The sequence below is a fragment of the Oryza brachyantha genome, chromosome 1 (assembly GCF_000231095.2).
Source record: "Oryza brachyantha chromosome 1, ObraRS2, whole genome shotgun sequence".
Lineage (NCBI taxonomy): Eukaryota > Viridiplantae > Streptophyta > Magnoliopsida > Poales > Poaceae > Oryza > Oryza brachyantha.
Genome location: NC_023163.2, coordinates 4,515,415 through 4,538,205, shown reverse-complemented (window position 1 = coordinate 4,538,205; position 22,791 = coordinate 4,515,415). Strand labels below are relative to the sequence as shown.

The following is a 22,791-nucleotide window of genomic DNA, read 5'->3' as shown; positions in this document are numbered from 1 at the left end:
CTTGACAACAGACAATGTGACATCAAACTTGACGATTGGAAAAACCTTTTTCAGTGGCTTAATATTTTGCTCTACCCCAGGGGATACAATATTTTTTTTTAATTTTTGTTTCTCCATCACCTCCTTTGTAATGCCACTCCTAAGGTTTATTTAATATAATTCAGGTGGGGCTTCTCGCTCCCTGGTGATGACTTAAAGAAAAACTAAGACACTCGGAGATGTACCACCAGCCTCTTCAGCCTCTAGGAACTACGATCTCCAGTTAGGCATCTCCAACTTCTAAGTAGACACTCCAATGGAAACTATTAGCAATATCTTTCACAATGACCCTCTCCCACCTCTAGGAGCAAGAGCAAACCAATCTATCAAGCTGAGGAAATTCATCATCTCACCATATGATAGCCGTTACAGGTAAGATCATGTTTACTCATATATGAATATGAATACAAATTGTATAATTAATTTCTTGTTCTTTTATACCTGCATAGGACCTGGGAGACGTTCTTGCTCGTGCTTGTTGTTTATTCAGCATGGATCTGCCCCTTTGAACTAGCATATCTAAGGAATCTCTCCTGGAAGATTTTTCTGGTCGACAATATTGTTGACAGCTTCTTTGCAATGGATATTATTCTCACATTTTTCCTAGCGTATCTGGATCGGAAGTCTTACATTCTAGTGGATGATCCAAAAAGGATAGCTGCTAGGTCAGTACTTTCAAGAATGTAATTTTGAATGGTACAGCACACGTTCAAAGATAACTGTTCAAGGAAACTGACAATAGCATCTATACAGATATCTCTCTTCCTGGTTCCTATTTGACGTCTGTTCAACAATTCCATATCAATTGCTTGGGAGAATATTTAAAAAGCATGAAAATGGTCTTGCTTATAGGCTACTTAGCATGCTTCGACTATGGCGTCTCCGGCGCCTCAGTGAATTATTTGCCAGGTAAAGTTTTTTTTTTCCGTTTTGACTTGAAACTTGCAAATAGTGATATGCAAATTGATATGGTAAAAACATTCCCTCTAGGCTCGAAAAAGATATCCGATTGAATTACTACTGGATAAGGTGCACAAAACTAATTTCTGTAAGTTTGCATGCTCTCACGTCCCTCTTCATATTGGGGGAAAAATGAAGTATACTACCCTGATGAAGAAAACTTAGTGTTGTATGTTTTTTTTGTAAAAAACTTCAGGTTACACTTTTTGCAGTACATTGTTCAGGATGCTTCAATTACTTAATAGCTGATAGATACCCGGATCCAGCAAGAACATGGATTGGAGCAGCAATACCAAACTACAGATCAGAAAGTCTGTGGATTCGATATGTTACGGCAATTTATTGGTCCATAACAACACTCACAACAACTGGTTATGGGGATTTGCATGCAGAGAATCCAAGAGAGATGTTATTTAGCATATGTTACATGCTATTTAACCTGGGATTGACAGCATACCTCATAGGTAACATGACAAATCTGGTCGTCCAAGGAAGTTGCCGGACCAGGAATTTTGTACGTACTCTTCCAAATAAATTCAAGACATCCTATAGTAGTTTTGATGATGTTATTATTCCTGCTTTGTGTGTCTTTCCAAAAGGACTGGAACGGAAAAAAAAAATAGAGAAATAAATAGAACCTTCTAATGGGCAATGGCTTTTTACACTGTTCACTGGCATGTCTGGAATTCGAAGGCCATGAGCGTAGGAGATACACATGAAAATTCTAGCAAATTGAATGTGCACCTGTGTGTGCATACACCCATAGACATTTGTTAAAAGTAATATGAGCAATGGTATACAGTTCTCTTTTTTTCCTTTACATAAACTGTATTAACAGTAAAGTTGCATGCGGAATCATGAATGGGAGTTTGGATAAGATTAGTTGTTGGAAAAACGATATTGTAAGAATACTCTACCATTCACAAGCAGGGCATACCTACTATTTTGGGAATGTCAGGTGTAGTTAAACCTCTTAATCATTCTCATCTTCCATGCTGCAGAGGGACACAATCCATGCCGCCTCTCAATTTGCTGCAAGAAATCAGTTACCTGAACACATTAAGGATGAGATGCTATCTCATATCTGCCTAAGATACAAAACAGAAGGGCTGAAACAGAAGGAAACATTGGATAGTCTCCCCAAGGGAATCCGTTCGAGCATAGCGGTCAACTTATTCTTACCTGTTATAAAAAAAGTCTATCTTTTCCATGGTGTTTCATTTACTTGCATGCTCCAACTGGTATGAACAGAGAGAAATTATTTTGCTATGCTAGAGCAACTATAAAAAAAAGTTTACAATACATCAACAGCTCGGAGCTAATATATTGTCCCTACATAATAGGTAACTGAAATGGAAGCAGAGTACTACCCACCAAGAGAAGCTGTCATACTCCAAAATGAAGCACCAAGAGATATTTACATATTAGTTTCAGGAGCGGTGGTTAGTGCAACTGTAATTTGTAATGCTATGATGATTTTGCAGTTTATACAACCATGGATACTAATGCAAGTGTTGATATTTTGTTTGGCAGGAAGAACGGATGGAAATTGATGGAACAGAAAAGGTGACTTAATAAAAGTTCATATGTTCTAAAGAACAAAGGTTAAAGGGTAATGCAGAATTTGACATGTATTGTATAACTACGAATTCTAGGTCCAGGAAGTACTGTGCGGTGGTGAAATCTTTGGAGAAATTGGAGGTCTCTGCAGCATTCCCCAGCCATGTACCTTCCATACAATTAAAGTTTCACAACTATTAAGGCTGAATACAACAGTGCTAAAAACCATATTCAAGGGAAACAGTGATGACAGACGAGTTATACTGAACAATCTTTGCCAGGTGAGTTCATGATTTGGTATCATCATGGTGCCTTGTTTTATAATCTACCATATTATGCAGAATGATGACAATAATTCTTTCGTGTTCGGCAGAAGATGAATCAGGATCACAGGTTCTCTACCGAGGTGAAGGAAAAATCTTTGCAGATGCTACATCAACACTTTGGAGAGTACAGTAGATGTTCTTCATTCAATCAAGACAATGAGAAGAATGAATTAAAAGCTAACAATGGTCATTCTATGGCTTTAGAATGGAAAAGAGTAACAATACATATGTATTCACAGAGGAACAAAAGAGCAGAGGCACCTCGTGCGAAAGTTATAAATCTACCAGGATCTCTTGATGAACTTTTCACCACAGCTTGTAAGTATTTTTTTTACTTTAAATACATGAGGGGGGGCTATTTAGGCCCTGTTTAGTAGGGTTTAGTTCATTCCAAGAACTGACCTCTCAGTTATGTAGGCAAACGGGACCTCATCTTCTTAGTTCAAAGGAGGAAAACTCCTCACAGAAGTGAGAAAAATCCTTCTAGCTGCAGCATGTTTTGGAAAACTTAAGTTTCTCACGGTTACAGGAAGATTATTTATTTATTTCCCCACGCAAAAATCAAACAGGGTTCTATAAGTCTAGCCTACAACTACAACAGAACTTTCTTAAACGAACTTTTCTCAAAAAAGGTGAAAATTAGTGATAGTATAGATAAGAAAGACCTGTTCTAGCTATAACTGTTTTACGACAGTATGCTACTCTATTTGCCTGGTAGACCAGCAAACCGAAGATTAAGCTGTACAACGTTTACTTATAGAGATTTGCTCCAATCTAACAAAAAGTACCTCGAAATATGCTATACCCAAAGCACCAGTTCCTAACCCTACCAAACAATATATTTATTCTTTCACTAATTGAGTTGATGGTTTAATGGCCCATGAGATTGAATTAGCCCCCGAAGGCCCAAACAATTTCCACAATTCGTTCATAGTTGGCACCGTACTAATTCATTTCTAGATTGAATTATTCCTTCACATTTTAATACTTATTAATCTGGTTACCATTTCAGGGGATGTGTTACCTAATACAGACAATCCCTCGTACCAGTTCAAGTCATAATTAATCCCAGACACAAGTATGAGGGACTGTCTGTACAAGGTAATGCAACATTGATCTAGTGCAAGTGTTCTTATCCTATCCTATATTTTTGATTTGTAGGTCAGAAGTTTAACAATTATTGTCTTACAAAACTCGTCAATCCAGAATTTGCTGAAATCGATGATATTACAGTAATCCGAGATGGTGACCATCTGTTTTTTGTGGAACTTTGAATAAGGATGCTTGAAATCAGCAAACGATGCAAAGAACTGCAGATGAGGTATGTAGTACGAGTATATACATAACCTACCTTTGAGAAGGTGCTAGATTAAGATACCAGTGATCACTAATCAGCCATGAGGCAACTTGGTATAATAATCAAAAAAATTCCACCTTAGGGTCTTGGGATGGTTCGAGTTGCAGTAGTGTAGTTACATATAATTTTATTTTAGAATATTATAGATTTTTGAAGCGATGTAGTGTCTATTCCTGTTGACCAAATGTTGGATCATGGCAGAGGGCAGCCCTCTGTGGTCTGTGAAGTTTGTAATTATAGTGTAATGAAGATGCTACATTTTCTTGGAACAGATATTAGAGTCACTTAAGTCTTTCTCCCAGGATCTTTTTTTTTTTGTCAAAAATGATGATGTAAACATGACATGAGCGTGCATTTTAGAAAAGTTGCCATTAGATACCATAATTGATAGAAGTCATCTTTTTTGTCTCCCATGGGGTGGAAACCCCAGTTACTATTACACTTGAATCAAAATCAGATGCAAAACAATTTGGTTGAATTAAAAAAAAGGTGAACTTAGGTTAGTTAGCACCTACACTAAAATCATAACAATGATATCAAAACGGAACAAAAGTATATCACAATCTGACACCTGGAGTCCGAGCTATCAATGCAACTGACCTTCAACCCGTGAAAGTAGCCATTTGAAGCTGTAAAGCCTACATGAGTACAACTCCAGCCTGAGATGGAAGGAGACCAAATGCGATGTAACGAAATAAAATCGAATTCCGCTAGTTTGGGGGTAGGAACGCGGCGCACCTTGCGGAGAAAACGGCCCGTCCGGAGCACTGCCACCGCGGTGTACAGTTCGGCGTCGGCATCGCGCGGTGGACGTGGGAGAGGGAGAGGGAGAGGGAGGGAGCGCGGCGGCCAGAGCCAGGAGGAGAGGTCTCACCTTCCTAGTAGCCTCGTGGCGTTGGGAGATCTACGGGTGAGCTGCTGCGGCGAGTGCGAAACTGCGAACCGCCGCGCGAGCGGATCCGCTCGACCACTCCACTCCACGCCTGGGGAATTTAACTTTTCGCCACACTTGTTGTACCGTGATAATAAATTTCTCACTCTTCTCATAAACCTTACGAAGACGAAGGATTAAACTCTTATCGTAAAGAGTGATAAAAGTTAAAAGTGGTAAAAGTTAAAAGACTGTACGTCGCTTATCGTAAAGAGTGGTAAAAAATTAAAAGCCCACACATCGAGAGTTTTCGGACGTTTTTTTTTGATAAATTGATCATTTTCACAAACTTATTACGAAAATAGGCCAAGAAAAAAACTTTTATCAAATCTAGGCCGTTAGCTCCACGTCCAGTGTTCTGACGCTGAAGTAATTAAGGACAGCGTTAAAGGTCATTGGCGCTTACTGCCTGCCTACCAGCATGGATGACGAGCAAGCCGGTCTGCCGAAGTGGCACGGGATTTCGCGCCAGGAGCTCAATGCATTGAATTGAGTTTAGGTTGGAGCTCATTGCATTGGGCGCAAGATTTATGTGGTTAGAAGCAAATCATGGAATGGAAACATCGACAAGAGGCATACCGTTTAGTGACCTGTTTCTGGGCATTTGTTTCGTGAGAAACAGTGACATTTGGTCATTTGGACATGTTGATGAATTTTACTGCCTAAATAGATTCTTAAGTTGTATATAGTTGACTGGCCCATATGATATAACGTCCATGCATAAAAGACTCCTCGTTTAGATTTGTATTGGAGTCATTTTTCCTTACCGATATTTTAGCGGTGCCAAAACCTTAATAAGTTTTAGCACTATTAAGCCATGTTTGTTTTAGTTCGGGATTATTGTAATCTAGATTATTAAGTCAGATTAATATAAGGTAGATTATTATAAGCTAAACTATAAACTAATGAAAAACAACAAAGGTAGATAATTATTTTAAAGTATCCCAGGGCAGTGAGTATAAAGTCACACAATAAACTAAAAAAAATATTTTTGGATGTGCTTATCAGATTATAGTAATATGAGCTCAAGATTATAATAATTTGTTACAATAATTCATCTGTCTTACTTTTAATAGGTCAGATTGTAATAATCTCAAACTAAATTAAACAGGGCCTAAATTTAGTAGTGTGGAGTGTGTCAGTATGGACAAAAGTCAGCATCATACTAAACATCAACCATCCATGTTTAAATTCGGTACTATAACTATTGAAGTTGCAAAAAAAAACTTTGTAGGGAAAAAAATGCTTCGTTCTAAACTAATCCAAATTGACATTTGATTTTGAATTTTAGAGCCTAATTGTAGTGTTAATTTAAGGGGTTTTTCCAGGCCCTTTAATTTTATCCTTGATTTTAAGCCGTTAACAGTTAAAAAATATTATCCTAAAATTATTTTTGTCAGTTAATCTTATAAGCGACACCAAAGAAATAGGCTCCCACCATTTCGATTTTTAACTAATTATAAGCCAAAATTTAATTTGTAAAACTTAAAATTTTGTGTTATAGATTATTTTATAATATTTATTTTTTAATCACGGTAAGCACCTATATAAAATATTATTTTATAAATTATTTTATTTGTAAATAAAGTGTTTTGTTTTTTTAAGCGAAACAACGGTGGCTTGCCCTCCAACCACTTGGGAAGAGATCAAGTGGTTCCATTCATGAATGACAGGAAGTGCACGACACATCTGTTGTGGATGTGCGGGGGTTGATCATGGGTCTAAAAGCAGGGGCTCTTGGGCGCTGACCACAATGAATGCTCTTAAGATAGTATCGGTCTAATATTTTATGGATTTTTTTTAAGGTTTAATCATTTATTTTATTTAAAAATTTCTAAAAAAATTAAATAAAATAATAGTCATATTATTCATATTTTATCATCTAATAGTAATAAAAATAGTAATCATAGAATATTTTTAAATAAGATAGACGATCAAACGTTGAACATAAATATTGCAAAAATACACTTATGTCTGAACTGAGGGAGTATCATCTTCAATGTGGTGACGTGCGTGTTCGCTTTTTTTATTTGTTAAAAGATGAAAGTTAAAATATTTTATTCTTTATAACTATTTAATATTATAAACAGTAAAATTATCAACCATGAATAAAAACTATTTTGGAAAGATAAGATTATAACTTTATACATCAAACACATCGATAATAGTTTCTGCTGGTGCGGTAATGTAAAGGCGGGTGGTCGTTGGGTGTTGCAGGAATTTAGACTTCATTAATGAAACAATCTTCAACCACACAGTTTTGTAGCCACGAAAGAAGGTTCAATGAGCTTAGATTTATGTAAGACGATGAGAGGCGACTTTTGAAACGGCTTCCTTCATTCCTTCCTTGTGGTAAAGGATGCTAAGCTGTTCTTCTCAAGATATTATTAGGTCAATTTCGCTTGCGATTTTGCAGGATTCTGATAGAAACCAGATTAACTTCCCTGTCAGAATGAGAGAGAAAAAATGATGTGTTACAAAGGAGGAATAAGGTGGCCTTTTTCCAACAAAAAATACTTGAGTTCCACCTGGACTTAGAATTTTGCATGAATTGAGCGTGATCAGTAGTAATCTTACTGATCTGATCCTTCAGAATTCATTTTCTTTCACTTGCAAACAAATATTCATTTTCCTTGGTTGGTACAAAAGCCATGTAGTCCAAATTCTTAAAGGGATCCCGCCTATTTTAGGAGCTTCCAAGTGGACTCAGTATCTATATTTCCATAATTCATGGCCAATGAGCGCATGTGATTGAAGCATGCTCATCAGCTCATGCCGACATATTATAATTGAGGTACAACTAGTAGGGTACACTTTCTTTGAACTACTAACCAAAAGTCCCATTACTCGAGCTGAGCAACGACCAGCCAAACGCATAGTGCCTAGAACGCAGAATGCATACATGCTGCGCGTCAAGAACTGCACTAGGGCTATGCTGTTGCAAGATTTGCACATTAAATCAGGTAGTTGTACCTGGGGACCCAACTCGATCGCAACGTTGGAGACGCATGACGAATTGACCACGCCACATGCAGCAGGCAGCAAACTACTCCCTCCATCCCACGAAAATCGAGTGTTTGATCATCCGTCTTATTTAAAAAAAATTTAAGAATTTTTAAAAAATTAGTCACACATAAAGTGCTATTCATGTTTTATCATCTAATAAAAATAAAATTATTAATTGTAATTTTTTTAAATAAAACGAAGAGTCAAATATTGTATCTAATAAAACTGAAGAGTATACAATTGAGAGAGGTCAGAACAGAACTCCTATTCGCTCGCTCACCTTGAACATGTACTCCATTGAATGGTGCCGTTGTATCTTGTATACTGTATGTCACCCTTCAATCTAAAGAGTCTAGCAACGCGTTTCCGGCGCGTCCTGCTTGCCATAACAAAGTTGCGTTACCAGCTCGACTGTGATTGTGAATGGGTGAATGCCGGCTGATGAAGCTTTCGTTTTCGGAGGCAAGAACTCGAGATTTTGTTTATGTTTTCTGTCAACTGCTCGTCTTTTTCGCGACAAGACATTGACAAGTTACTGTAATTTTTTTTAAAAAAATCGAGCATGCAACTGGTTGTATCAGTGACCAAACGTAGCCTAACTAATCCGGCAAGTCCACGGTTTGACGATATAAAACAGCGATCACTGTGGCTGGGTTCACCTGATTGTGGCATTTATAATGTGAGCCGTGCCCGTGACCACCATCTAACTCAAAATATCATACGGTTGGTTTTCTACAACAGTCAGCACAGGCAAGTTTAATGCCGACTCTTTGGGTCCCATCTCAAACACAAGAACATATTTTACACAAATTTCATGACGATTTCACAAGAAAACAGTCAGCTAGAGAAATAGAACCAAAGTCTCTTTCTTTTTCCATATACTAGAAACAGTTTAGGCACAGCACGCCATGCCCCCTGCATGAACACGAAAGCCAAAGATATCCCGAACCATGTCCAACCACGCAGCGAAACTCGCGAAAGGCCGGCCCCATCAATCCGTCGTCGCACGCGGGCACGCGGCCGCGAACGAGAGGGGCAAGCCGGCAAGCGATGCTCGCTCGCGGCCGGCGCCAACAGTGCGCGCGCCCAACCCCCACCTGCGCGCCACCGGCCGAACCATCGCGTGGCATCCCGTGCGGTGGGTGTCGCGCGGCGCAACGGCTCGCTCGCGGGGGCAGGCCGGGCGCACCGCCCCTGCCCCCACCCTCCGCAGCGCTGCGCCCGCGTGGGCCGCGTCCCCATCGACTCGCGAGGGCCCGTCAGGTCTAGCTGTGACAGTAATAAAACCCCGCGCCTTAACTCCCCCACCCCAACCGTCCCCTCCTCTCCTCTCCGACACTCGAGAGTCCAATAGAGTACTACCCAAGAACACCGATCCGATCTCCTCCCTCCCCTATAAATCCCTCTCCCCTCCTCCTCCTCCTCAACATCAATCGATCCCACGCACCGCCGCATTGCGTCGTACCCAAGGCAGCCCAGGTGAGGAAGTAAAGAGAGTTCAGCTCGATGGGGTCGCAGGCGATCGAGGCCCACCGCGAGGGCGCAGAGGTGTACCGCGGGGCGGCGCTGTGCGCGGAGAAGGCGGTGGAGCTGCTCGCGGAGACCCACATGCCGCTGGGCCTGCTCCCGCTGGCGGAGATGGAGGAGGTCGGCTACAACCGCGCCACCGGCTTCGTGTGGCTGCGCCAGAAGAAGTCCATCACCCACACCTTCAAGCAGATCAGCAGGCAGGTCTCCTACGCCGCCGAGGTCACCGCCTTCGTCGAGGACCGCCGGATGAAGCGCATGACCGGCGTCAAGACCAAGGAGCTCCTCATCTGGGTCTCCCTCTCCGACATGTACATCGACAAGGACGACCCCTCCAAGATCAACTTCAAGACCCCCACCGGCCTCGGGAGGACCTACCCCGTCGAGGCCTTCGCCAAGGAGGACGACGGCAAGGCCAAGCTCCCCGCCGCCGCCGCCGCAGCGGCCAACGGCAAGGAGACCGCCGTGAACGCCAAGGCCGGCAAGTGAGGTGGCGCGGCTAGTCTTGCGGGGTTTAAGGTTAACGGCCTCCTCTTAATTGCTATACTAGTGCTCTAAATAAAATCAAGGCTGCTGTATTACTACTCTGCTCCGGTTTTTTTTAACCGAGAGCATTATACTCGTGTGTCACCAATTTTATTTTTCGTGTGTTTTATGAAACGGGGATTAATCGTGTGAGCCTTACAGTACCATCACGAGGAGTAGATGAGTCCCTGAAAGATGTTCATGAGCTTGGACTTGAAAATCTTCTCATTGCCGTAATTCTAATTCTTGTTTGCAATTCCACAGTCCTATACTGCAGAGAAGCGTAGCTATCAAATTTAAACATGTTGCTGGTGAGAAATTTATGACGAAGTAGGCAGGGGTACGGTAGAATTATATATGTCCCTTTTCAGCCGCAAGAACTTCATATATTGCGTAGGGAACATGATTGATGATTCGCTTGTGATCTTCACATAATTTGATGATTCTTCGTGGACCACGCATGCCATGTCCTTTTCCTACATGCTACCAGGTCCGAGTACGGTGCTATTTGTTATTAACAACCGAAATAATCAAGTAAATTAATAATAGAGTGGTAATAAACTGAATTGTCTGCGATACAGCGAATGTTCGGTGTTCTTATTTACAATCAATCCCAAATACACTGAAGTATCTGATACTCGGTCTGCACGTGGATGAAAGCTACTCCAAAAATTTTCGTCGGTCATTTGTTTTAAGGAATGTTTATTTTCTCCCAGCCTTTCGTTGCAGAATTGATCCTTCTGCCAAGTCGGCTGACACGGTTGCGCGCGGAATTTATCCCAGATTTTTTCCTGCAATTTGATACATGAAACTTTGTTCAGGAACAATGAATTCAGAAAGATTTTTATGTGCACCCTTTTTATTTTTAGAAGAGACGACGGGCTTATTTGGTTTGCAGTCATGCCAACATATTAATTTTTGATAATATAAATATTTTGACGACATATGTGAGTTATAAACAAATATTGATAAAAACACAAACAATAACCAAATTACTATTTAAAGTTTTAATATTTTGGTAGGGCGAAGTTTCGGCTTGAACAACATGTCTGACTATTCAGACCAGCCTATTCAACAACAGAGAGGCCTCGTTTGGATATGTCTCGATTCAGACCAGCCTATTCACCTGCATGGGTGGTAATTGAGGCCCATCCAAATGAGGCCTGAAGAATCTGTCTAACTACTACTATTCGATTGGATAGGCCCATCCAAATGAGGCCGGAAGAATCTGTCTGAACGAGGCAGGAAGAATCTGTCTTTTTAAGTGTATAGTATGGATGCTTTAAGAACATGTTTTTCTCTACTACTCCGTCCCAAAAAAAAATACATTTCTGAGTTTTTTTAGGTTTAGTGTTTAACTATCCGTCTTATTTAAAAAATTTATAAAAAAGTTGAAAAAAATAGTCACGCGTAAAATACTAGTTATGTTTTATCATGTGATAACAATAAAAATATTAATCTTAAAAAATTCAAATAAGACGAAGAGTTAAAAATTCTATAAAAAACTTAAAAATTTGTTTATTTTAGGACGGATGTTGTATACGTCATACATGAGAATTTAACGCTTTTTGCTGGAAACAGATGATGAGCGATGACGTCGGATGAGCCGATCCTATCACCAATGGAGCCTGTCCTACCAATGCTAGAGCAAAACGGATATGACACCTCAGTTCTCAGAGTTGCCGATCGAGAAGAGGTCCCAAATCTGAACCAGCGAGCTTAATTCTTTCAGACATAAAAGGGGTGATCGAGAGAAAAGGCCAATCAATATATTTATAGAGAAAAAAATAATTTATAAAAATAATTTTTATATATGTGTTTATAGTAATCTAAAAGCAAACGCTAGAAAATAAAGTACGATAAAAACTTTAAAATTAACTCAAAATTTAAGATTAAAAATTCAAACCCTAAAATTAATCTTTTAAGTTAAAAAATTAAATTTTAGCTTACCAGTATAAACAATAGTAAAAAGAATGACGGTAAAAAGAGAGCAAATACAAATACAGTATACACGCAGATATATCATACTCTCTGTTTTCTAATGTAACATGTTTGATTTTTTTACAATGTTTGATCATTTGTCTTATTCAAAAATTTATAAAAATATATTTTGCTTGTGACTTACTTTATTATCAAAAGAACTTTAAACACAACTTATCATTTTTTATATTTATACTAAATTTTTAAATAAGACGAATGGTCAAAAGTTGTAACAAAAACACTCAAACATCTTAGGTTATGAAACGGTAATATAACTTTTAAGGATTCACAATTTTTTTACCATTATATCGTTATATAGATCCTGACGTATGGATCACAGATTCACGGTGGCACTGGCACGAGACCTAGCTCAAACGTCACATATACAGATTTTTAACAATGAAAATCTCGGAAACCACCAAAACGGCGCTTCTACTCTCTACGTGTGCGCCGCCTGCTTCATTCTTCCCTTCGAGCTCCAACGTACGAACGAACAGCGGCGACGTGGATGCACCTGCGCCGAGCATAACGCAAAGCACGGCCGTATTTATCCAACCTGATCGATCCCCAACCGCACGCACCCGAGTCCACCAAAAAATCCCCCCATCCATCCCCGCACCGCCGCACGCACGCATCCCCGCACCGCGACCATGGCTCGTCGGAGCGGCCTGATACTGCTACTCGCCGCCGCCGCCGTCGCCTCCGCGGCCGTGCCGCCGTCGTGCGAGCGCATCGAGTGCCCGGCGTACGAGGTGGTGGACAGCGCCAACGGGTTCGAGATCCGGCGGTACAGCGACGCCATGTGGGCGTCCACCGCCCCCATCGAGGACATCTCCTTCGTCGCCGCCACCCGCACCGGCTTCCTCCAGTAAGCTCTCAATTCCTCCTCCCCCCTCTTCTCGACGTTCTCGCCATGAAGCTAACTACCGCTGGTAGCACTAGTGGCCAAGCTTTCGTCTTGGGCTTCACATGGGCCGGAATATTTTCCTGAGCTGATGGAAATGCCGTTGATGGGCCAGGCTGTTCAACTACATCCAGGGGAAGAACGCGCGCAACGAGACGATCGAGATGACGGCGCCGGTGCTGACGCAGGTGGCGCCGAGCGACGGGCCGTTCTGCGTCTCCTCCTTCGTGGTCAGCTTCTACGTGCCGAAGAAGAACCAGCCGGACCCGCCGGCGGCGGAGGGGCTGCACGTGCAGAGGTGGGCTGGCGCCAGGTACGCCGCCGTGCGCCGCTTCGGTGGCTTCGTGGCCGACGTCGGCGAGCAGGCCGCGCTGCTCGACGCCAGCCTGCAGGGGACCAGGTGGGCCGCCGCCGTCTCCGACGGGCGCAGGGCCGACCCGACGTCATCGTACACGGTGGCGCAGTACAACTCGCCGTTCGAGTTCAGCGGCAGAGTCAACGAGATATGGATGCTCTTCGACGCCAAGGACGCATCCGACATGTAATTGAGGTGCCGGCAGTTCGAAGCTGAAGTAGTAGACTCGATCGTATAGCAAGTGCTTCTCCATTATCTTGAAACCCTGATCAGACGAATAATGGCATCTTAAAGCCTTAAACTAATCTCATGAGTATCGAGATTAACAATGAGTTATGTTATTCAACGGTGAATAGCCCCCGCTTCAGACGAATCTTTTTTTTTTGTTCTCAAATCCTGCAGAAAATAAACTAATTTCCGTGATACTTAAAACGAAATTTTGGAAAACCTGATTATTTATGCAGGAGGTGCCATTGGGTACTTTCACAAGTGTCTTTTTGCATATGGCTAATTAGCGCACGTAAAATAGGAAATCTATTAATATATGCTTAATTGAATATTAACTATTGTAAGCTTGAAAATAGATCGATTTGATTTTTAAGCAACTTTCACATAATTTTTTTTCTTTTTGCAAAAAAACTATTGTTTAACAAATTGAAAACGTCCGCAGAAAAAAAAAGTTAGCCTTCTTGGTCATTTGCGAACGCCTCATTGATAATTTCTACAGCTATGGTACTTTCCAATTACAAACTCCATCAGGTATGGTTGACAGTCCACCCGGCAAGTATTCCCTTCATTCTAAAATCTAAAATATAAATATTTATAAATTCAAAATATGTTGTACTAAGAATGATATTTTTAATTCAAATTATGTGTACAATTGTACATGCATGGGAATCGAACGCGCAATCGGACTGGGGATTGGGCCTTTTAACTCTTCCTTTTTTTTTCCTTTATTATTCTTTTTTTATCTTTCACTGATTTGTGATGATGATATAAAAGTACGATGTATATGTCTTAGTATTTTATTAACCTATCATTCTTTTACTCACTTAATAATATACTGGTGTTACATACGGTGAACTTTTTTTTACTAACATGTACTAGGTTAAATCTAACTCAACATCTAGTTAGGAAAGCGTATGTGCGTTTTCTGATGTAGAGCACAAACTATAATGTGTATTAAAAATATCTTTACTGTAGCATCACTCGAATAATTTTTTTAGTCTTACCTAAATCATCTAAAAGCATTTATATTTCAGGTGGGATGGAGTAATTTTGAATAGAAAAGACCTCACCCGCGTTGTCAACCATTGATGACTATTTATGGTTTCAGTCCCGCTATACATACGACCCAATTATACTACCTACGTATGATTGAAACACTACAACAATTGATTAGATAAAGAAAGTCAAGTGAGTGACACCGTAGCCGTCGATCAATAAGGTCGTACGTATATCGATTTCCCTTTATGCCCTCTAATCTGAATGACAATTTATTCTCATATATCGGTCTTAGTTTATTCCATCTTGGAATCCACGCTAGCTTCCTTCGGATGAATAGATGATTAATCAAGTCTTAACTGAACCTGAACCAGTTTTACCTACAACTGAAGTCGCCGGGCGGGCCGGGTGAGCAAGCTGGCCCAGTTCCAACCTATATTTGGATCGAGCAACGGCCGCTTCGCCGCAAACTGACGCTGACATGTGGGGCGCTCACCCAGTCAGTCTACCTCCCGCGCGCTCAGCTCGGTCCACGTCGTCCTCGGCCGAAACCGCCACGCGAGCGCGACGCCGCGCGCCGGGGAGAGAGAGGAGGAGGAGGCTGACGAATCGATCAAAGCCGAGTCGAAGAAAAACACAACCGCGACGTGCGGGAGGCGGCCGGAGCTGGGGGTGGTGGAGGTGGCGAGACCGCGAGATGGGCGGGTGGGTGCGGGTGCGGGTGCGGAGCCCGTCGGTGATGCAGTCGAAGCTGCTCTGCCTCTCCCTGCTCTACCTCCTCACCACCCTCCCGCTCGCGCTCTACGTCTCCTTCTCCGGCCCGGGCTCCGCCTCGCGCTGCCTCCTCTTCCTCCCCTTCCGTTCCTCCGCCCCGTCGGCGTCGGCGGCGCTCTTCAAGTACCCGCGCGAGTACGGCGAGCACAAGCACGCGATCCCGGCCACGCGCGCGCTCTGCTCCGACCCCGCCGTCTTCTCAGGTGGATCCGCGGCTCCTAACGAATGGCTCTGCTTCTCTCTCATCCATGGCAGCATGCAAATGCAGCCAATCCGGCTTGTTCTTTTCAGTGCCTCTGATCAGTTCCTGCATGCCTGGGAATTCAGATTTCGCATGTGATTCAGAAGTATTTTTTTTGTTTTGCTGTTGGAACAGACTACAAGGCTGTACTGGAAGAGATTAACAGCCTCTGTCTCAACCTCTCGGCGTCTCCTTCTTCAACACCTGCGCTGCGGTACCAGAGTGGGAGGAGGGACTCGTTCGCGGGAAATCTGTCCACCGATCAGAGGAGATTCTTCTTCAACCACACTGACAGTGCAGCGGAGATTCCATGTGGGTTCTTCAAGGAATTTCCCCTCAGAGAAGCTGGTGATTTCTTCGGCCTAATTCACATTTTTCATGGAGGAGAAATTTCTTGTGGCACGTGAACAGAAAGACACATTGAGTTGGAAATATTTACCGAGTCATTATAATCCCTTGAGTTGCAAGCCAGATGCTTTGATGTGTTCTTTTGCTTGTATGCAACTCAAGTCTTTTGCGGCTCAATCATCAAGAATCACTATTACGTACTTTACTGTTAATCGTTGTGAATTTTGTAGATGTGCTTCTTTAAAACTGCTGTTGATTTCTCAGACAGATTGGCCATGGAGAAATGCCATGGTGTGGTGGTGGCGTCGGCGATCCTCAACGACCACGACAAGATCCGGCAGCCCAAGGGGCTCGGCTCCGAGACGCTCAGGACGGCATGCTTCTTCATGTTCATTGACGACGCCACCCACAGGATCCTCGCGCGCCACAACATCCTGACCGGCCAGCGCGGAGAGCCCGGCAGCACGGTGGGCGCGTGGCGCGTGGCGAGGCTTGGCGGCGGCGGCGAGCACCGGCTCCCCTACGAGAACCCGGCCATGAACGGCGTCGTCGTGAAGCACCTCCTGCACAGGCTGTTCCCGAACGCGAGGTTCAGCGTCTGGGTGGACGCCAAGATGCAGCTCACCGTCGACCCGCTGCTGCTGGTGCACTCGCTGCTCGTCGGGAAGGGAGCGGACATGGCGGTCTCCAAGCACCCGTTCAACCTCCACACCATGGAGGAGGCGATCGCGACGGCGCGGTGGCGCAAGTGGGACGACGTTGAGGCCATCAGGGCGCAGATGGAGACGTACTGCCGGAACGGCCTGCAGCCATGGTCCCCCAGCAAGCTTCCATATCCGTCAGGTATCGTAATGCAGACACAGAAAGAATTTGCTTTCTTGCATTCGATTTTTGGTTTACTGATTGATCAATCAAAGAAACAGCTATTGCACGAAGCTACTGACACTGACATCTCAACAATGCCAAAACGATGAGCAAATTCGATTAGCCAACATGTCAGCATTGCTGACACATGCTAGCGTGTCACGACGGCTCACGAACAGAGCAATGCATGGGATCCGAATTTTAACTGAAATTATATTCGGATTAGTTTCCTAGTAGGTTTCTCCCCGTTATTTGTTACTATGAGTCAGATTAGTTTCTTAATAGGATTCTTTCGTCTAATCCTACTAGGACTCTTAGATTTTACCCTTATATATACTCTTGTAGTCTGCAAGGGAAGAGGCGAGTTCTCATTGTTTCCCTGTTGTAACCATATCCTCATAGTGGTTATTACCGGTTGGCGCTCGTGGTATTTCCCGCAAGGGTTTTCCACATTAAATTCGTGTCTCGTTTGTGCCTTTATTTCTAACAAGTGGTATCAGAGCCACGAAGATTAATCTATGCTACGTTGCTGTCGCCGACCGGGTTTTCTCAGCGATCTACTGAGTCGTCGTTCCGTCAAATTGCATTATTCGGCGAGAGCAAATCGGAGTCGGCACCCTCACCCAGCAGGCGTGCACACGCACGGAGGAAGCAAATCTCTACGGCTCTCATGCACGCAGAGGAGAAGCAAACAGATCGTTCCATCCAATCCATCTAAGTTACTGTAGCAGCAACAGTAAATTATTTTTTTGGTTCAATTGCTAGGTTTACCCGATCTTGTGTACCCCGAAAGCTATCAGATCATCTATTGTGCATCGTTTTGAGCACTGGAGTTTCACGTATCTACTAGGGTTCAATAAATTAATACCAGCAGATTCAGGATTTATTCCCAATGGCGAGTTTGAAGTATGATCTACCTCTTTGGATTGAGACACAAGATTCTCATTGTGGCAAGTGAAGATGCGTGCAACTCTTACACAGCAAGATCTGGATGATGCGCTTGATGGATTCAACAATAAAAGGACAAGCGATTGGTCCGACGATGAGAAGAAAAGAGACCGTAAGGCTATGGCATATATCCATTTTCATCTATCCAATAATATTTTGCAGGAGGTGCTTAAGGAGAAGACAGCCGCCGCGTTGTGGTTGAAGCTGGAACAAATATGCATGACAAAGGATCTGACCAGCAAGATGCACCTGACTTCAGAAGCTATTTTTGCACAAGTTGCAAGATGATGAGTCTATGATGGATCATCTCTTCACTTTTAAGGAAATTGTTGTTGACCTTGAGTCCATGGAGATAAAGTATGATGAAGAGGATTTATGCCTTATTCTGTTGTGCTCGCTGCCTAGCTCATATGCAAATTTCAGAGATACTATCTTGTATAATCGTGATACTCTAACTTTGCAAGAAGTTTATGATGCTTTGAATGCCAAAGAAAAGATGAAGAAGATGGTACCTTCTGAAGTTTCTAATTTACAAGAAGAAAGCTTGGTTGTTCGGGGTAGACAATAAGAGAAGAACACAAACAACAAATCAAGAGATAAAAGTTCTAGTAGCTACCGTGGGAGATCAAAGTCCAGAGGCAGGTATAAGTCGTGCAAATACTGCAAGAAAGGTGGACATAATATTTCTGATTGTTGGAAGCTACAGAACAAAGAAAAGCAAAAGGGAAATTACAGACTGAAAGGTAAGCAAGAAGAGCAAGGTAAAGCCGCAGTTGCTACTGATGATAAACCAGATGCAGAATTACTGGTTGCTTATGCTGGTTGTGTACAAACCAGTGATCAGTGGCTTCTTGATACTGGATGCACCTATCATATGTGCCCTAATAGGGATTGGTTTGCTACATATGAACCTGTACAAGGTGGTAATGTTTTGATGTGTGATAATACGCCCTGCAAAGTTGCGGGCATTGGTACGATATAGATCAATATGTTTGATGGCTGTGTTAGAACATTGTCAGATGTGTGGCATATTCCTAGTTTGAAGAGAAATCTCATCTCTTTGTCTACTCTTGATCGCAAAGGATACAGATATTCCGGTGGAGACGGAATTTTGAAGGTAACAAAAGGCTCTCTTGTTGTGATGAAAGCTGACATTAAAACTGCCGATTTGTACCATTTACGAGGTACTACGATAGTAGGTAATGTTGCTGCAATTACCGATCCAATATCGAATTCCGGTGTTACTGATCTTTGGCATAAGCGTCTTGGGCATATGAGTGAAATTGGTTTGGTAGAATTAAGCAAGAGAAGATTACTAGATGGACAAGACATCAGAAAGTTGAAATTCTGTGAGCATTGTATTTTTGGCAAACACAAGAGGGTAAAGTTTACCACATCTACACATACTACAGAAGGTATTCTTGATTATGTGCATTCTGACTTATGGGGTCCTGCTCGTAAGAGGTCATTTGGAGGTGTTCGTTATATGATGACTATCGTTGATGATTATTCGAGAAAAGTTTGGCCCTATTTTCTAAAGCACAAATTTGAAGCTTTTTCAGTATTTAAGGAGTGGAAGACTATGGTCGAATGACAGACTGAAAGGAAGGTGAAAGTCCATTGTACTGATAATAGGATGGAGTTCTGTTCTAGGCAATTTAAATCATATTGCAGGTTAGAAGGTATTGTGCGCCACTACACCGTTTCTCATACACCTCAACAGAACGTCGTTGTTGAGCGTATGAACAAGACAATTATTTCAAAGGCTCGTTGTATGTTGTCAAATGCAGGTTTACCTAGACGGTTTTGGGCGGAAGCTGCTTCCACTGCTTGTTATCTCATTAATCGCTCACCCAGTTATGCCATCGATAAGAAGACTCCAATTGAGATGTGGTCTGGTTCCCCAGCTAATTATTCAGACCTGAAAGTATTTGGTTGTACTGCTTATGCTCATGTTGATAATGGTAAATTGGAGCCAAGAGCTATTAAGTGCATCTTTCTTAGTTATCCTTCTAGTGTGAAAGCCTACAAGTTATGGTGTCCTGAAACCAAACAGGTTGTGATTAGTAGAAATGTCATCTTCAATGAATTAGTTATGTTGAATGATAAGTCTTCTACTAATGTTCCTGTTGAGAGTCAACAGAAAGCAAGCGTGCGAGTGGAGCGCTTGATCAGTTCAGGACATGTACCAGAAAAAGAGAATATTGATATTAACCAAGATGCACCGGTTATTGAAGAGTCAGATTCTCCTGTTATTTAGCAGTCACCAAAATACTCTATTGCATAAGACAGAGCGAGATGAAATATTAAAGCCCCTCAAAGATTGATCGAAGAAACGAACATAGTTGCTTATGCTATGAGTGTGGCGGAAGAAATCGAAGGTAGTGCAGAACCTTCTTCATATTCTAAGGTTATTGTTTCTGCCGATAGCAATAGATGGATAGCTGCCATGCATGATGAGATGGAGTCACTTGAAAAGAATCAAACTTGGAAATTGGTGGAATTGCCAAAGGAGAAGAAACATATCCGTTGCAAATGGATTTTCAAAAGAAAGGAAGGTATATCTCGAACTGATGAGGTAAGATACAAAGCAAAGTTAGTTGCTAAAAGATATAGCCAGATTCTAGGTATTGATTTCAATGATGAGTTTTCCCCAGTTGTGAAGCATAGTTCAATTCGCACTTTACTTGGTATTGTTGCAATGCATGATTATGAACTAGAGCAATTAGATGTGAAAACTGTATTTTTACATGGGGAGTTAGAAGAAGACACCTATATGGAGCAACCTGAGGGTTTTATTGTTCCTGGAAAAGAAAACCTTGTCTGTAGGTTGGATAAGTCCCTTTATGGGTTGAAACAATCACCTCGGCAATGGTACAAGAGATTTGACTCTTTCATGTTTTCTCAGAATTTCAAAAGATCATAATTTAATGGTTCAACTATATATCTGCTTCTTTATGTTGATGATATGTTGATTGCTGCAAAAGACAAATCAGAGATAGCAAAGTTGAAGGCACAATTGAATAGTGAGTTTGAGATGAAGGATTTAGGTGCAACGAAGAAAATTCTCGGTATGGAAATTACTAGAGAAAGACAGTCTGGCAAGTTGTGTATTAGCCAGAAAGGTTATATTGAAAGCGTCATTCGTCGCTTCAATATGCATGATGCAAAACCAGTGAGCACTCCTTTAGCTGCACATTTGAGATTATCTTCAGATTCCTGTCCATAATCAGAAGTTGATATTGAGTACATGTCTGGAGTTTTATATTCAAGTGCAGTTGGTTCACTTATGTACGCCATGGTATGTTCGCGTCCTGACTTATCACATGCTTTGAGTGTTGTTAGTAAATACATGGTTAATCCTGGCAAAGAGCATTGGAAAGCAGTTCAGTAGATTTTCAGATATATCCGTGGTACTTCTAATGCTTGTTTGCAGTTTGGGACGTCTAGAGATGGACTTGTTTGTTGTGGATTCAGATTTTACTGGAGATTTGGATAAGAGAAGATCGCTTACAGATTATGTTTTCACTATTGGAGGTTGTGCTGTTAGTTGGAAGGCAAGTTTGCAAGCAACTGTTGCCTTATCTACTACTGAAGCAGAGTACATGGCTATTTCTGAAGCTGGCAAAGAAGCTACTTGGCTCAGAGGCTTGTATACTGAGCTTTGGAGTAACATCTTGCATAAATATATTTTGTGACAGTCAAAGTGCAATTTGCCTTACAAAGGATTAGATATTTCATGAGAGAACTAAGCACATTGATGTCAGATATCACTTTATTTAAGGTGTTATTGCTGATGGTGATGTTAAGGTATGCAAGATAAGTACTCATGATAATCCAGCTGACATGATGACAAAGTTAGTTCCTGCCACTAAATTTGAGCTTTGCTCAAGCTTATTTGGTGTTACGGTATAGTCCAAGAGACTATTTGACGCGCAATCAATTTAACCTATGAGGTGTTTATTTGTGATTGATGATTTTGATGCTACAAGAGGAAATTCGTCTCAAGGTGAAGATTGTTAAATATGCGATTCGAATTTTAACTGGAATTATATTCGGATTAGTTTTCTAGTAGGTTTCTCCTAGTTATTTCCTACTAGGAGTCAGATTAGTTTTCTAATAGGATTCTTTCGCCTAATCCTACTAGGACTCTTAGATTTTCCCCTTATATATACTCTTGTAGTCTGCATGGGAAGAAGAGAGTTCTCATTGTTTCCCTGCATTGTAATCATATCCTCATAGTGGTTATTGCCGGTTGGCGCCCGTGTTTTTTTCCGCAAGGGTTTTCCACGGTAAATCTGTTTCTCCGTTATGCGTCTATTTTCCTAACACATGCAAAGATCAGGACATGAGATCATGAGATTTTGCCATGCTGCAGATGTGCCGGACACGGCGATCATCATCAGGAGGCACGGCCTGGCCAGTGACCTCTTCTCCTGCCTCCTTTTCAACGAGCTGGAGGCGTTCAACCCACGAGACCAGCTCGCCTTCGCCTATGTCCGGGACCAGATGAACCCCAAGGTGAGCATGAACATGTTCGACGTCGAGGTGTTCGATCACATCGCCGTCGAGTACCGGCACAACCTAAAGCGTGGCGATGGCGGGGCAGGAGGGAAGCAGGGTGTCACAACGATGGCATCGTCAGGAGACATCACCAGGAGCAGCTGCGAGAGATATCTTCTGAAGATGTGGGGTGAGCCTACTGAATAGTCTTTGGAGAATTTCCCATTTCATTGTTTCCTTTTCTTCTGAAGATCGCATTGGTGTAAATATACTCAAGGGATAAACACCACTAGGAATTTTGCTGAATAATTGTAGATTGTAAAATAGATATACATAATGAGAATTGAGAACATTTAGGTTACAAGCATTGGGACAAGAGCAATTTCAGTGTAAGTTTTGATTCCTCCTAGTGCCTTTTT

General features: G+C 42.0%; 4 protein-coding genes and 1 long non-coding RNA gene across 11 annotated transcripts; 4 read left to right on the top strand and 1 right to left on the bottom strand.

Moving 5' to 3' along the window:
- Positions 1-131: 131 nt before the first annotated feature.
- LOC102711193 (potassium channel KAT2) lies at positions 132-4,613 on the top strand. 5 transcript variants are annotated; one of them, XM_015832654.2, is made up of 12 exons: positions 132-411; positions 489-704; positions 793-948; positions 1,030-1,087; positions 1,196-1,513; positions 2,001-2,240; positions 2,343-2,441; positions 2,533-2,565; positions 2,655-2,840; positions 2,933-3,203; positions 3,898-3,986; positions 4,119-4,613. In XM_015832654.2, exons 1-11 carry the CDS (start codon positions 296-298, stop codon positions 3,945-3,947), a joined length of 1,743 nt encoding a protein of 580 aa, XP_015688140.1. In that variant the 5' UTR covers positions 132-295; the 3' UTR covers positions 3,948-3,986; positions 4,119-4,613. The 5 variants fall into 5 exon arrangements, with proteins under 5 accessions (XP_015688140.1, XP_015688139.1, XP_015688141.1 ...); XM_015832653.2 differs by having other exon boundaries at positions 4,092-4,173; XM_015832655.2 differs by having other exon boundaries at positions 3,898-3,963; positions 4,047-4,133.
- LOC107303464 lies at positions 1,755-5,239 on the bottom strand. Of its 3 annotated transcripts, XR_001549438.1 has the most exons (4): positions 4,981-5,239; positions 4,843-4,880; positions 2,182-2,237; positions 1,755-2,031 (listed from the first exon to the last, which is right to left on the bottom strand). It is a non-coding gene; the product is annotated as an uncharacterized LOC107303464 (long non-coding RNA). The 3 variants fall into 3 exon arrangements; XR_005812095.1 differs by lacking the exons at positions 4,843-4,880; positions 4,981-5,239 and adding an exon at positions 3,288-4,045 and having other exon boundaries at positions 1,755-2,049; positions 2,182-2,728; XR_005812094.1 differs by lacking the exons at positions 4,843-4,880; positions 4,981-5,239 and adding an exon at positions 3,288-4,045 and having other exon boundaries at positions 2,182-2,728.
- A 4,256-nt stretch (positions 5,240-9,495) lies between these two features.
- On the top strand, positions 9,496-10,487 carry LOC102710914. The gene has a single exon (XM_006643833.3). It carries the CDS (start codon positions 9,686-9,688, stop codon positions 10,193-10,195), a length of 510 nt encoding a protein of 169 aa, XP_006643896.2. The 5' UTR covers positions 9,496-9,685; the 3' UTR covers positions 10,196-10,487.
- A 2,261-nt stretch (positions 10,488-12,748) lies between these two features.
- LOC102710629 (heme-binding protein 2-like) lies at positions 12,749-13,816 on the top strand. The gene is made up of 2 exons (XM_006643832.3): positions 12,749-13,079; positions 13,231-13,816. Exons 1-2 carry the CDS (start codon positions 12,862-12,864, stop codon positions 13,658-13,660), a joined length of 648 nt encoding a protein of 215 aa, XP_006643895.1. The 5' UTR covers positions 12,749-12,861; the 3' UTR covers positions 13,661-13,816.
- Positions 13,817-15,245: 1,429 nt separating this feature from the next.
- Positions 15,246-22,780, top strand: LOC102708948 (probable hexosyltransferase MUCI70). Its single transcript, XM_015832694.2, has 4 exons — positions 15,246-15,671; positions 15,845-16,057; positions 16,322-16,900; positions 22,248-22,780. The coding sequence occupies exons 1-4, from the start codon at positions 15,392-15,394 to the stop codon at positions 22,577-22,579; spliced, it is 1,404 nt and encodes a 467-aa protein (XP_015688180.1). The 5' UTR covers positions 15,246-15,391; the 3' UTR covers positions 22,580-22,780.
- Positions 22,781-22,791: the final 11 nt, after the last annotated feature.